The sequence below is a fragment of the Echiichthys vipera genome, assembly GCF_963691815.1.
Source record: "Echiichthys vipera genome assembly, contig: SCAFFOLD_127, whole genome shotgun sequence".
Classification (NCBI taxonomy): Eukaryota; Metazoa; Chordata; class Actinopteri; order Perciformes; family Trachinidae; genus Echiichthys; species Echiichthys vipera.
Window position 1 is genome coordinate 18,062 of NW_028154810.1, and position 11,939 is coordinate 30,000.

The 11,939-nt window shown below is 51.6% G+C and overlaps 1 protein-coding gene across 1 annotated transcript; it reads right to left on the minus strand.

Annotated features, from left to right (window-relative positions):
• Positions 1–8,411: 8,411 nt before the first annotated feature.
• Positions 8,412–9,678, minus strand: LOC310966371 (ski oncogene-like; the record flags this gene model as incomplete). The annotated part of the gene is made up of 1 exon (XM_083940954.1): positions 8,412–9,678. A coding segment is annotated over exon 1 (1,020 nt), but the record flags the coding sequence as incomplete, so codon positions are not given.
• Between the last annotated feature and the right edge of the window lie 2,261 nt (positions 9,679–11,939).

Consider the following 11,939-nt stretch of genomic DNA (forward strand, 5'->3'; position numbering starts at 1 on the left):
CTCCTTCAAACATATGGGTGCACAGGGGGGGAAAGGGTGGGGGGTTGGGGGGCAACACCAGACGCCAACATCACCGTCGTATACAAAGGGCGCTCCTGTGCTGACGCAGCACAAAGTAAACCCCCTCCCCACTGGTCCGGCCTCAATGAAAGCTAAAGGTTTGATCCTTGACATCAGACCTTACGTGTCCTTCTAATGATCACATCTTTGGGAACAGCAGGAATATTATGATCAGTGTTTCCCCTAGAAGGGAATGTCCTTTATTGATATTAGTATTATCACTCTGCTGGTGTGTGGAGCGTGCAGGAGGGAGGACGTGACGAGGGTTACACCACTCAGGCGGAGCCGAACCATAGTTTGGTCAAAAACAACTAAGTGCACACTCACACTGTGCCTCCGTCCCGTGCCCCGTGCTTTAGGGTCCTTGTCCCCCCCTCCAGGCCCGTTTGTACTCACACTACCTGGGCCTCGGAGAATGCTTCTTGCTGCCTATACGTCATCACGCCGTAACACGTCACACGCATTAATGACGTCATGGCGATGCGTGGCTTTGTTTCCAGATCTTTCCGTAGACCTCGGAGTTTTTGTGCGTCTTGTCGACTGTTTTTGAATCTTTTCATCGACCAAATCTGCAGTAAACACTCCACCTCCGCATCACACCAACGTGAACCTTTCACCGCCATTGTTTGAAATGTCCGCGCATGGTCCCTCCTTCTTTTTTCTACGTCCCAACAGGCGCACAGGAAATGACCTCAGAACCGCCGTAGGCCTCGTGCTCGTACACGTGCGCACGCTCGTGCTCGTACACGTGCAAACGTGCTTTACAAAAGCCCACCTCTCCCAAACGGGCCGTGGACGTCCAGCTGGCCTCAGTTATGCGCGGAGCTGTTGCACTCACAGTGCTCAAACACACTTGGCTTGACCCGTAAAACCTGTTTTTGCCCTGTGCGGAAGGACAGTGTGAGTGCGCCCTTAGAGTTTGAGCCCAAACCATGTGTTCAGGAGCGTTTCAGTGGTATTATTCTCATGTGTGTAGTGAAAGAACATCCTCGCTGCACCTAAGAAAAGTGTCTCAACGTTCACATTTCACCTGCACGTCACCGACTGCAAATCTCTCACTGGCAACATGTGTGAACTTCACAGTTTGATCTGAGAGGGAAAGTCTGCGTGCAGCTCGAAGCTCTCAGCCGCTTGGCAGAGACAAAAAATGCTAATTCAAAGTGAAGCTGGCTTTGCATCCGAGCTGCACCGACGCACCCCTGCTCCAGGAGCCCCGGGGCAGGTAAGGAGGCGAAAGGTTAGAGGAGGGGGCTCGGGGATGTGTAGTCAGGACAATAGTCGGGCTTACAGTGCCATATGTGTCGATGAATATTTCAAAGAGCTCTCATTAAATAAACATGTCAGACCTCACCGCCTACGGAAACCTACCATCAATATTGAATGCCCAAAAATCGACAGTGTCGTTCACAAGCCAGCGGTCAGACGTCGAATTGCACCATCTGACTGAAGAGGAGTTTCTTTTCCACGCAACACCTGCAGGAGGTCAGCGGGTTCTTCCTTCTGTGCCGCTCTTACAGTCTTTCCATTGAGGCACGCACAAGGTCCTCCGGAGACTCAAGAATAGCCACTGCGAGATGAGTGTGCTCGGTAGTTTCCTGCTCGATCGGAAGGCTATGAATATTCTGAGAGGGAGGAGGAGGAGGAGGACATGCTTCATTTGCACGCATGATCTCGGCTCTTAAAACGCATTTGCACTAAGCTTTGGATGCACCACTCTCCCAGCCTGCATGCACGGTTCAATTTGCAACATGGACTCCGTCTTTGGACACCGCCCGTCTTCTTTGAATGGACTGGCGGGCAGGTGGGTGGTGGCCCAATAGCCCCAGAGAGCCTTGGTTTCCTTCCCCTGCCCTGGACTCTCTCCTGACTACAACCGGTTCTTTAAATAATGTCCCCCTGGGCTTATTAAAGTATTTCTGATTCTGATTCTAAGGTACTCGGCGGCTCGCTCGCTCCATTTGTCACATGAAGACGCTGCTGATGGATGTAGAGAGCAGCGGGTCAGGGATGGGAGCGCAGCAGAGGGGGAGGAGGGCAGACAAAGGCCGACAATGAGAGCTTGAACTTCTGTTCTTGCCTCCTCACGAATGAGACAAAGACGTAATGTTGAAGTTTATGAACGCACTTTGTGTTCGACATTACCTGAGAAAGGTGTGCAGAGTCGGTGATTCCAGACCACTACGGGTCTGCGAAGCCGTCTCCATCAAGGATGAGTTCATGAAGTTTAGTTTATTATTGGGTTTTTAAATGACGCTTTCAAAGCTGTAACAGTGATTTCTGATACGGGAATCTTATAAAAAGTATTTCTCTTTCTAAAACATGAATGTGTTTTGTAACTTTCAATCGCTGACCGATCATGAAGAACTGTAGTTTCACTTTCACTGAGCTGTGTCGGAAGTCACAGCCGTAATTAGCCGCTCATTTATTTATTCCACTGAAAAACTGCTGCATGTGAGTCGTGTGTCGTGCTTCGTCTGTCGTGTGTCGTGTGTCGTGAGTCGTGTGTCGTTCGCCGTGTGTTGTGCGTCATCTGTTGTGTGTGGTGTGTGGTGTGTGTAGACTGGTCTGTGTGTGTGGACTGGTGTGTGTGTGTGTGTTACAGTTGTTTTCTGGCGATTGAATGAAGAGGGCACCACAGTCTATGGCCGGAGCGACTCCTTTCATCTCCACACCCTTCAGCCTGGAGTTGAACGATAGAGCAAAATATGAAACGATGGACGTTCTTCTATCCTCATATGTCCCATATCGTCATACCGCACAGCTGTACTTCCCAGTAAGGGACAACAAAGTAAAACAAGTGCAGTTTCAGCAGTTTTCTGCACATGGGAGGAAATATGAAAACGCTGCAGCTTACGTGGAAACAAAAGTTTCAGCAGACGAACTTAATGACTAATTAAACGCCCTCTTTGTAATTGACTTCCATTTGCATACCATGACACTCCTAATGATTAAAAAGGTATTTTCTCTTTGAAGACACGCCTCTTCTTCTCCGAACGCCGGTGACTCCACTCAGGAGTCGTCTTGTGTGTCGGCCTGTCAGTCCGGTTCAACTGAGCTCGAGAAGTGATGGAGTTTCCAATCACACTCGACACAAAGACACTTGAATGTCAATTTGCCATTGATCCCACTGACCCTCAGTCATGCCTCACAGCATGGACTGACTGTCCTCCATTAGAAAACACAGCCTGGCAGCCTGGCCGGGCAGCAGAACTCATTACACAGGCCTAATCGAATTGGTGGCTTCCTCCCTTTCCTAAGCACAGAGAACAAATTCTAAATAATGCAGTTTGACAAGCAAAGAAAGAACCGTCAAACTGGAGAAAACACTCCTCCTCACACTCGCACAAGCAGCACAAAACAGCAGTGGACTCTTGCAAATGTCTGGTTTGGCCAAACAGCCGTAAAAAGAGAATGGGAATATTCTCCGAGCAGCCATTGAAATGCACAACTACCAGCTGTTGTGCTGTCCGCCTCGTGGACATGGCTGGCTGTCAGCAGGCTTAGCCAACGCTGCGCCTTGCATATGAAACAGGACATGGGCCTATATCCCCTTGGGGAGTTCACTTCCTCTAGGCCCCCACCTCCACCCCGGCCCCGTCTCCCTCCTGAAACAAGCAGCCCCTTCAGCTGGAGGCCAGATATCCCAGGCAGCAGTGGGGGGTTCTCGGGGGTGGGGGTGGGGACGGTGGAAGTAAAAGGGGAAGTTTTAGCTCCTGCTCTTTGGTGCAATGCTTTAGAGCCAAATCTGAACCCACAACTGACAAAAATGTCGTCTCCTTTTGCCGTTTTTTAAAAGTCCGACAGCTTGAGTTGAAGTTTTAACGACAGGGAACCACGGGATGAAGCAGGAGCAGCCCGTCGGAACGCGCTCGGGTACGGTATCAACGTCACAATCTGACGCTGACGCTGAAAACGTGTTGATAACAGTATTTTCAAATTGAAGCATTTTTTAAAAAACGCTCATTGGTGTCAGTGTTTCTTCTTTATTCATTCTAAATATTTCACACAACCAAAAATATCCTCAGTTCTCGTATTTCACCAGAGCCAAAAATACAGAATACCCGGGCATGGTCGCCCGCGGCTGACAGACGGCCTGCAGCGCAAATATTTACAAGGTGTTTGGTTTTTTTTTTGCACGTCTAGACACCACCGACCCTTCTGCATGGGTTGCCACGGTAACTACAGGCATGAATACAGTTATTGTAACGCAGCTTTTGCATTAGCAGGGGCTAACTAGCTAACTAGCTAACTAGCCTGCAGCTCGCTAAATGACTAAAATGCAACCAGTAAATGTTTCATCCGAGGCGTCTGTCGTGCATCGTGTGTCGTGCGTCGTGTGTCATCTATCGTGAGTCGTGCGTCGTGCGTCGTCAGTCGTCTGTCGTGCGTCGTGTATCGTGCATCGTGTGTTGTGTGTCGTCTGTCGTGCGCCGTGCGTTGTCTGTCGTGCGTCGTGCGTCGTGTGTCGTGTGTGCTAAATGACTCAAATGCAACCAGTAAATGCTTCATCCGCACACGTGTCACAACACAGAAAAGCTCTTTGCTACGGGAAGAAAAGTTATAACTGTGTTTGGCTCGTTTCCTCTCAAGTTAACCAGCGTGGAATGAAAGCATCACGGAATAAGCAAGGTAGCTAACTGCTAGCTGCCTGCTAGTAAGCAGCCAGATAATGAGCCAAACAGCAGACTGGAGACCGGAGGGGACGCGGGGTCTACTGTCCCTCGCCCTCACAAATCACGTCTGCAGCAGCAAGACATGAGTGTTTTCTCTCCGTGTGATGGATCGAATGTAGCCGAGCGTAGCTTCATCAAGCATTAGCTTTACATTAGCTTTATCATGGGCCCGGCAACACTGATGGCATGACTGTCTGTTACGTTTGTTTATAAATTAACCTGTAAATGTGCGTTTGTGCACGAGGTCGGAGGAGCGACACTGTCTGCCTCAAACGAAGCACCATTCATCTGTAAACTACACGTGCTCGATTTGATCAAGAAATAAAAGTCGCTCCATTTCTAAAAGAGGACGTGAGCCACCGAGGTAGAGCGAGTTTGGCTTGAACCGAGCGTGAGTCAAGCTTGAGCCTCCCCCCTCCCCCCCAAACCTCAGTTCTCTTCCTCATATCTCCCACAAACAGACCGACTGTGTAGAAATCACATCATCTTGAGGCTGAATTAAAAAGTTAGCAACATGCTAAATCTGCAGCCGCAACGCTTATCTAAACATCCTGAAGCGGAAAGCCACTGATGATGCGTGCCACCCACATGTGCGCCAGCCAGAAACCCAAGGACCCGCAGCCAAGAGCGAGTCAGGGAGGGGTCCCACACCCAGCACATAAACTCATTTAACAATCCAATAGTTTAGCGCATTCGCTCACTGCTGTTTACAATCAGAGCCGTGATTCATATCCTCTGAGATAAGAGCGCCGAATGACCTTTTACCGCTCCTTCCACAAACGCAGGTATGCCGCAACACGGGTTGAACTCAAACGCTCTGTGATTCAGAGGGGGAACGGAGAAAGGAGCATCTGCAAGGAGGGAAGTGCGACAATATCACTTCCTGTGTCTGTCTGCATGCGAGACTGCTGCTAACACTTCTGAAACAGCCTCATTAATATTCACAGAGCTGCCTGGTTACTCCGCTGACAGCACGCACGCACATGATGGCATTTTCTCAGGAGCTGAAGGGGAGAAAGGCAGCACGACGCAGTCTGGCACCTCGCCTCACATCCTCCAAGAGCGTTTTCAAAGTGCTGAAATATGCTGACAAAGGGGAGTTCTGCCGCTGTAAGTTAATCAGTATTACCCACCTCCTACCCAGCGTGCATTCCCTCATTAGCTTTCCTTGAAACGAGGTTCTTGCAAGGGAAAAAGGAGGAGTCTTATTAAAAAGCCGGGTAGAGGCTCAAATGAGCCGTGGGCTTAGCACTCGGGTGCCCCGTCGGCACTTATAAAAATAGAAGAGGCCCCTAAAAGTGGGGGGTACTCGAGGTGTGCCCACTTGAGTCTGAATGAACGTGTGTGCCAAGAGTGGGTATTCACCATGCATGGCAGGACTGTGGCACTCCTCGGGACTTCAATGGTCTCCCTGATTTTCTCTTTCTGTGGCCGATCGCTCTGAAAAGACGCTTCGGGGGAGAACGCGATGGAAGCTTCTTGTAAACACTTTTGCTTTTGCTTTCTGCGCCTCATCAACAAGTCTGCTGCGCACAAGTCCACTCTGCTTTCAATCAGTTAAAAAAGGGAGGCGAGGGGGGGAGGACGAGTGTGCGTGTGTGTCAGAGGTGGGTGGCTGGCCTGGGGTAGGTGGATGTTGGTGGTGGTGGTGCGGGGTGGTGGTGAGGGGGGGGTTCCTATGTTTGCTGAATGCTCTCCTTTGTTGGGATCATATTATGTTTCCACCACAATACATCTAAACCCTGCTCCATCAACTCCATTCATGTGTAACAGCTCATGCAAATGGCTGCACTAGCCTTTTTTTCTACTGGTGGGGGTGGAGGTGGGGGTGGGGGGGGTGGGGGGGGGTTCTTTTATCTGTCTACCACCCACCTACTCTCCGAGCAAACTCCAAAGCACAGATTATAATCCCGTCCCATAGTTTTACAGTCATCTGCCCGATTCAGACGTCTAACCTACTCCGCGTCTCGTCTCTGATCACAGGAACCACAGGAAACGTGCAGAGTCGACACCTGCGATGGCGCTTAATTCAGATTATTCACACGTTTGGAAACGACTTCACATAAAAACAGAGAATCCGAGGACGTGGACACAAAAACAGAAACGCCTTCAACGCTGATAAAAAGCAACAGGAAGCCAGGCACATGACAGCCAGACGAATATCACATTTACTGTGACACGTAAGGCTTCACACACACACACACACACATGCACACACACAGAGCCACGCACACACACAAGCACGCACACACACACATACACACACACACACACACACATACACACACACAGAGCCACACACACGCACGCACACCAAATTGGCAAATTTTAGCGTAAACACAATAATCCAATGGGAACACGCACACAAACAAGCACTCACACACACACGCACAAACACATACACACACACACACACACATACACACACGCACGCACACACACACACAAGCACGCACACACACACACACACACACACACACACACACACACACACACACACCAAAATGGCAAATGTTAGCGTAAAAACAATAATCCAATGGGAACACGCGCACAAACAATGAGAGAACAATCAGAAATGTAAACTGGGAAATGTAAAGAGATGCTTCTGTGTGTGTGTGTGTGTGTGTGTGTGTGTCTCTTCCATTTGGGTCTTAATCCACACACTCCCCCTGATTCACTGCGTCCCATTGAGCCCTTTGTGGCGGCTGACACTGTATTTACAGTAGAGGCCAATAAAAGTGATCCTGAGAGCAAATAATGGCTTTATGGCCACCAGAGGCGTTCTGTTGTCACTGCGGGATGAGGCCCAATTAGTGACAATACGTCAAAGATGACCAAATACTTAGTGATTCCTCTACAGGAGGTTAACACACACACACACACACACACACACACACACACACACACACACACACACACACACACAGGTGACCAGCTTCAGCCCCAGATGCACAGAAGGTGGAGGTGGAGGTGGAGGTGGTTCGAGTGAACCCGTCTAACGTCCTCGGTGCTGTGCAGAGAAATGCTGATTCAAAACAGATTAAGAGGGTCATAAGGTTTCATCCAGGGGGGGGTACACACACACACACACACACACACACATACACACCGTGGGCCGACCTGCTGGATCTGAACGCATCTGACAAATGAAAAGTGTGTTTGAAAAGCAACTTTTAGAGCAGCTCAGTGCTGTTAGAGGAGGTGGGAGCTACAGTGCATCGTTGGACCGAAGCAAAGCAGGGAAATAAATAAAGAAAATAACATTTAAATGAGGCGAAGTGGAGCTGGAGCACGGGTGCAGATCCCTCAATGACTCAAAACTTCATATTTTTAGATTCACAATCATAAGAAATGATTGAAACGATGGAAAAACATTGTTTCTGACCCCACGTTCATGCTGCTCTGCTGCACAAATGAAGGGGTTCACCCTTAAAATGATGCTTTACTGAGAGTTCATGATTCACTGTGCTGCACTTTTTGAATGCTATGATGAGTCTCTATGAAGCTGTGATTTATGGAGGCATGGTGTGAGTTACATACCCCCCCCCTCCACCCCCAGCCCCCCAAACCCTGACATCGGATCTGCACCCCTGCTCCTGAGAGCGTGGACACAAACCAGAAACTCCGCAAAGCCCCGGGAGCTCCGCGGTAAAAGGCTGCCCGTGAGCACCGACTCACCCTGGACGATGCTTTCCTCTTGTACTTGTTGGCGAAGTCAAATTTCTCCTTGATCTCGTCCAGGAGCTGCTCCAGACGGGCCTTCTCCTCTTTCCCAGAGTAATCCTGGCCCAGAAGGATGTACGCCCTCCAGCTGGCCGAGTCGAAGCCCCAGTGGCAAGTCCTGTTCTCCTGTGCCTTGTGACTGTGCACCACGAACTTGTGCGTCGGGTACATGAGTCTGCAGTCCATGCACTGGATGCACGCTGCGTTGGGGCTGGTGTACAGCTCCGGCACGAACAAGCCGTTGCACTTGCCGAAACACTCGTGGTAGACTCTGAAGCTGCTCTCGGTGAGCTCCAGCTCCAGAGAGCCCCCGCTCAGCTCCTTCTTGCAGCGCGGCGGGTAGGCGCCTCCGTAGATCAGGGCGTTGCAGAGCCGCTCGGCGTCCGTCTTGGTGATGAGGCCGCAGGACGGCGCCGAGAAGGGCAGGATCCCCATGACTTTGAGGATCTCCAGCTGGTCCGCCGTGCACCGGGAGCAGTAGATGTGCAGGTCGTCGCACACCGAGTTGATCTGCTGCAGGGTGAAGTCCCGCAGCACCGTGTTGAGGATCTGCGGCAGGCACAGCCGCTTCTCCCCGCCGACCACGAAGCACGAGATGGTCTCCCCCTCCAGCACCGTCTCGCACCTCTCCGTGGAGCGGTCCGACGGGATGAAGAGCGGGCCCGGCATCACCGGCGGCGGCAGATGCTGCAGAACCGGCTCGGGCTCCTTCCCTTCCTTCTTGAAGAGCAGCTCATGTTGCCACCGGGCAGAGAACGCCGCCGGGCCGCCCAGAGAGCTCATGGAGCTGAGGTGAAACTGCTTCAGAGTTTGTTGCAGTCCCGGATGAGGCTGGAAGCTCTGCCGACTTACGGTCTCCATGTTTTTCCTGCAACTTCGGACGCGTAAATCCTCGGTGGGGTCAGAGTATCGATCCGCGCGTAAATCCACGGTGTCCCAGAACTGAACCGAGCTGCGGAGCGCTTCATCAAACATCCAGTCCGAGTCCCGACGGCGAGTTCACGCGTTCCCCTGCGGTGTCTACTGCGCGGACCGCGGGCAGTCGCTCCCTGCAGCGGCGCGCACACTCTCCATGTCTGAACCGACGCGTCTCCAAACAACTCCAGAGAAGCAGAAAGTTCCGTGTGTTTAAATCCCCGAGCGACGGCGAACGAGAGGCGCGGGTTCGAATCCTTTTGAGGCTTTTTTCCGCGGAAGAGAACTGCGGCAATGCGCTCCGTGTGCCCCCGCACCGAGACTGACAGTGACGGGGAAGGGAAGTCTGCGAGCACGCTGCGCGCTCCCTCCCTCTCTCTCTCTCTCTCTCTCTCTCTCTCTCTCTCTCTCTCTCTCTCTCGCTCTCTCTCTCTCTCTCTCTCCCACACACACACTCTCTCTATGTCTCTCTCTCCCCCACACACACACACACTCTCTCTGTCTGTGTGTGCGTGTCTGTCTCTCTCTCTCTCCTCCCTAGTCCCTCCCTCGTGCTCCGTCTAGGTCTCTCTCCCTTTCTGTCTCTCTCTCTCCCTCCCCCTCCCTGTGTGTGTGTCTCTCTTCCCCTCTCTCTCTCTTTCTCTCCCTCTCCCATGTTTGTGTGCGTGTCTCTCTCTCGCCCCTCCCTGTCTCTCTCTCTCTCCCCCTCTCCCCTCTCCCCCCTCTCTCTCTCTCCCTCTCTCTCCCCCTCTCCCCTCTCTCTCTCCCTTTTCCTCCCTCCCTCCCTCCCTGTGTCTCTCTCTCTCTCCCTCCCTGTCTCTCTCTCTCTCCCCCTCTCCCCTCTCCCCCCTCTCTCTCTCCCTCTCTCTCCCCCTCTCCCCTCTCTCTCTCTCCCTCCCTCTCTCTCTCCCCCCTCTCTCTCCCTCCCTCCCCCTCTCCCCCCCTCTCTCTCCCCCTCTCCCTTTTCCTCCCTCCCTCTCTCCCCTCTCTCTCTCTCCCCTCCCTCCCTCCCTCCCTCTCTCTCTCCCTCCCTCCCTCCCCCACTCTCCCTCCCTCCCTCCCCCCCCTCTCTCTCCCTCCCTCCCCCTCCCCCCCTCTCTCTCCCCCTCTCCCTTTTCCTCCCTCCCTCTCTCTCTCTCCCCTCCCTCCCTCCCTCCCTCTCTCTCTCCCTCCCTCCCTCTCTCTCTCCCTCCCTCCCTCCCCCCCTCTATCCTCCCTCCCTCCCTCCCCCCGTGTTTGTGTGTCTGGCTCAGTCATTGAATCCCAGCCAGGAATGTGAGTGACTCTGCAGGCTGGGCTCTTCCAGGAACCAGCCGTCTCCCCCCGCTGCCCTGCAGAGAGCAGAGAAGAAGAGAGGGGGGAGGAAGAGAGGAAGAGAGGGGGGAGAGAGGGGGAGAGAGAGGAAGAGAGGGGGGAGAGAGGGGGGACGAGTGCTGCGTTCATGTCAAATGGGAAAAAATAGCACTCGTCCACTTTAAACTTTCTTGCAGGAATAAAGTGGAGTTCAGTAAAGAACTGAACACACACACACACACACACACACACACACACACACACACACACACACACACACACACACACACACACACACACACACACACACACACACACACACCCTGTCCTGAGCCAATTAATGAGGATCAACAAATCTAGAAATAATCTGCTTACCCCGAAGCACCGCAGTAATAATGACACGTAAGGCCACTTTTACATATGTAATAATAATAATATAATAATAATAATTATTATTATTATTATTATTATTAATAACAACAATAATAATAATAATAACAATAATAATAATAATAATAATAGCCTATAATGAGCTTCTGATGCTTAAATCAGCTTATTTCTGTACTTTTGAACGCAGGACTCACCTCATTTCTTTTTAAAATATTGTTTTTTGGGCTTTATTTCCATTTTTATTTTTATTACAATTTATTATTAGGACAGGAAGTGAGTGACAGGAAGTGAGTGACAGGAAGTGAGTGACAGGGGAGAGAGAGCAGTGATGGGGGGTTACAGCTCTTTTACCCCTTTTCCACCAAACCAGACCTGGTTCTGGTTCTGGTGCCGGTTCAACGGTAGTGTGGCCGATTGGTCTAAGGCGCTGGACTAAGGCTCCAGTCCCTCAGGAGGTGTGGGTTCAAATCCCACCGCTGCCATTTAATAATTAGCCGAAGCTCCGTTCATAGGTGACAGGGCTGGGAACCAGAGGGTTGCTGGTTCGAGTCCCTTTGTGGACCATGAATGGAGCGTGGACCGGTGGCTGGAGAGGTGCCAGTTCATCTCCTGGGCACTGCCGAGGTGCTGTTGAGCAAGGCACTGAACCCCCAACTGCTCGGGGCACTGGTCACTGGCAGCCCCCTCGCTCCAACGTAGTGAAAATTGAATTTCCCCATTTGCGGGACTAATAAAGGAATTCTTCTTCTTCTTCTTCTTCAACTTGGGAGGTCAGAGAGCCACGCCATCACGTCTCTGTGCACGTCTCAGGTCTCCCCAGAAATGCAAACGGCCACTTCAATCAGACCAACAACAACAACAAAAACAACAACAACAACAACGGTC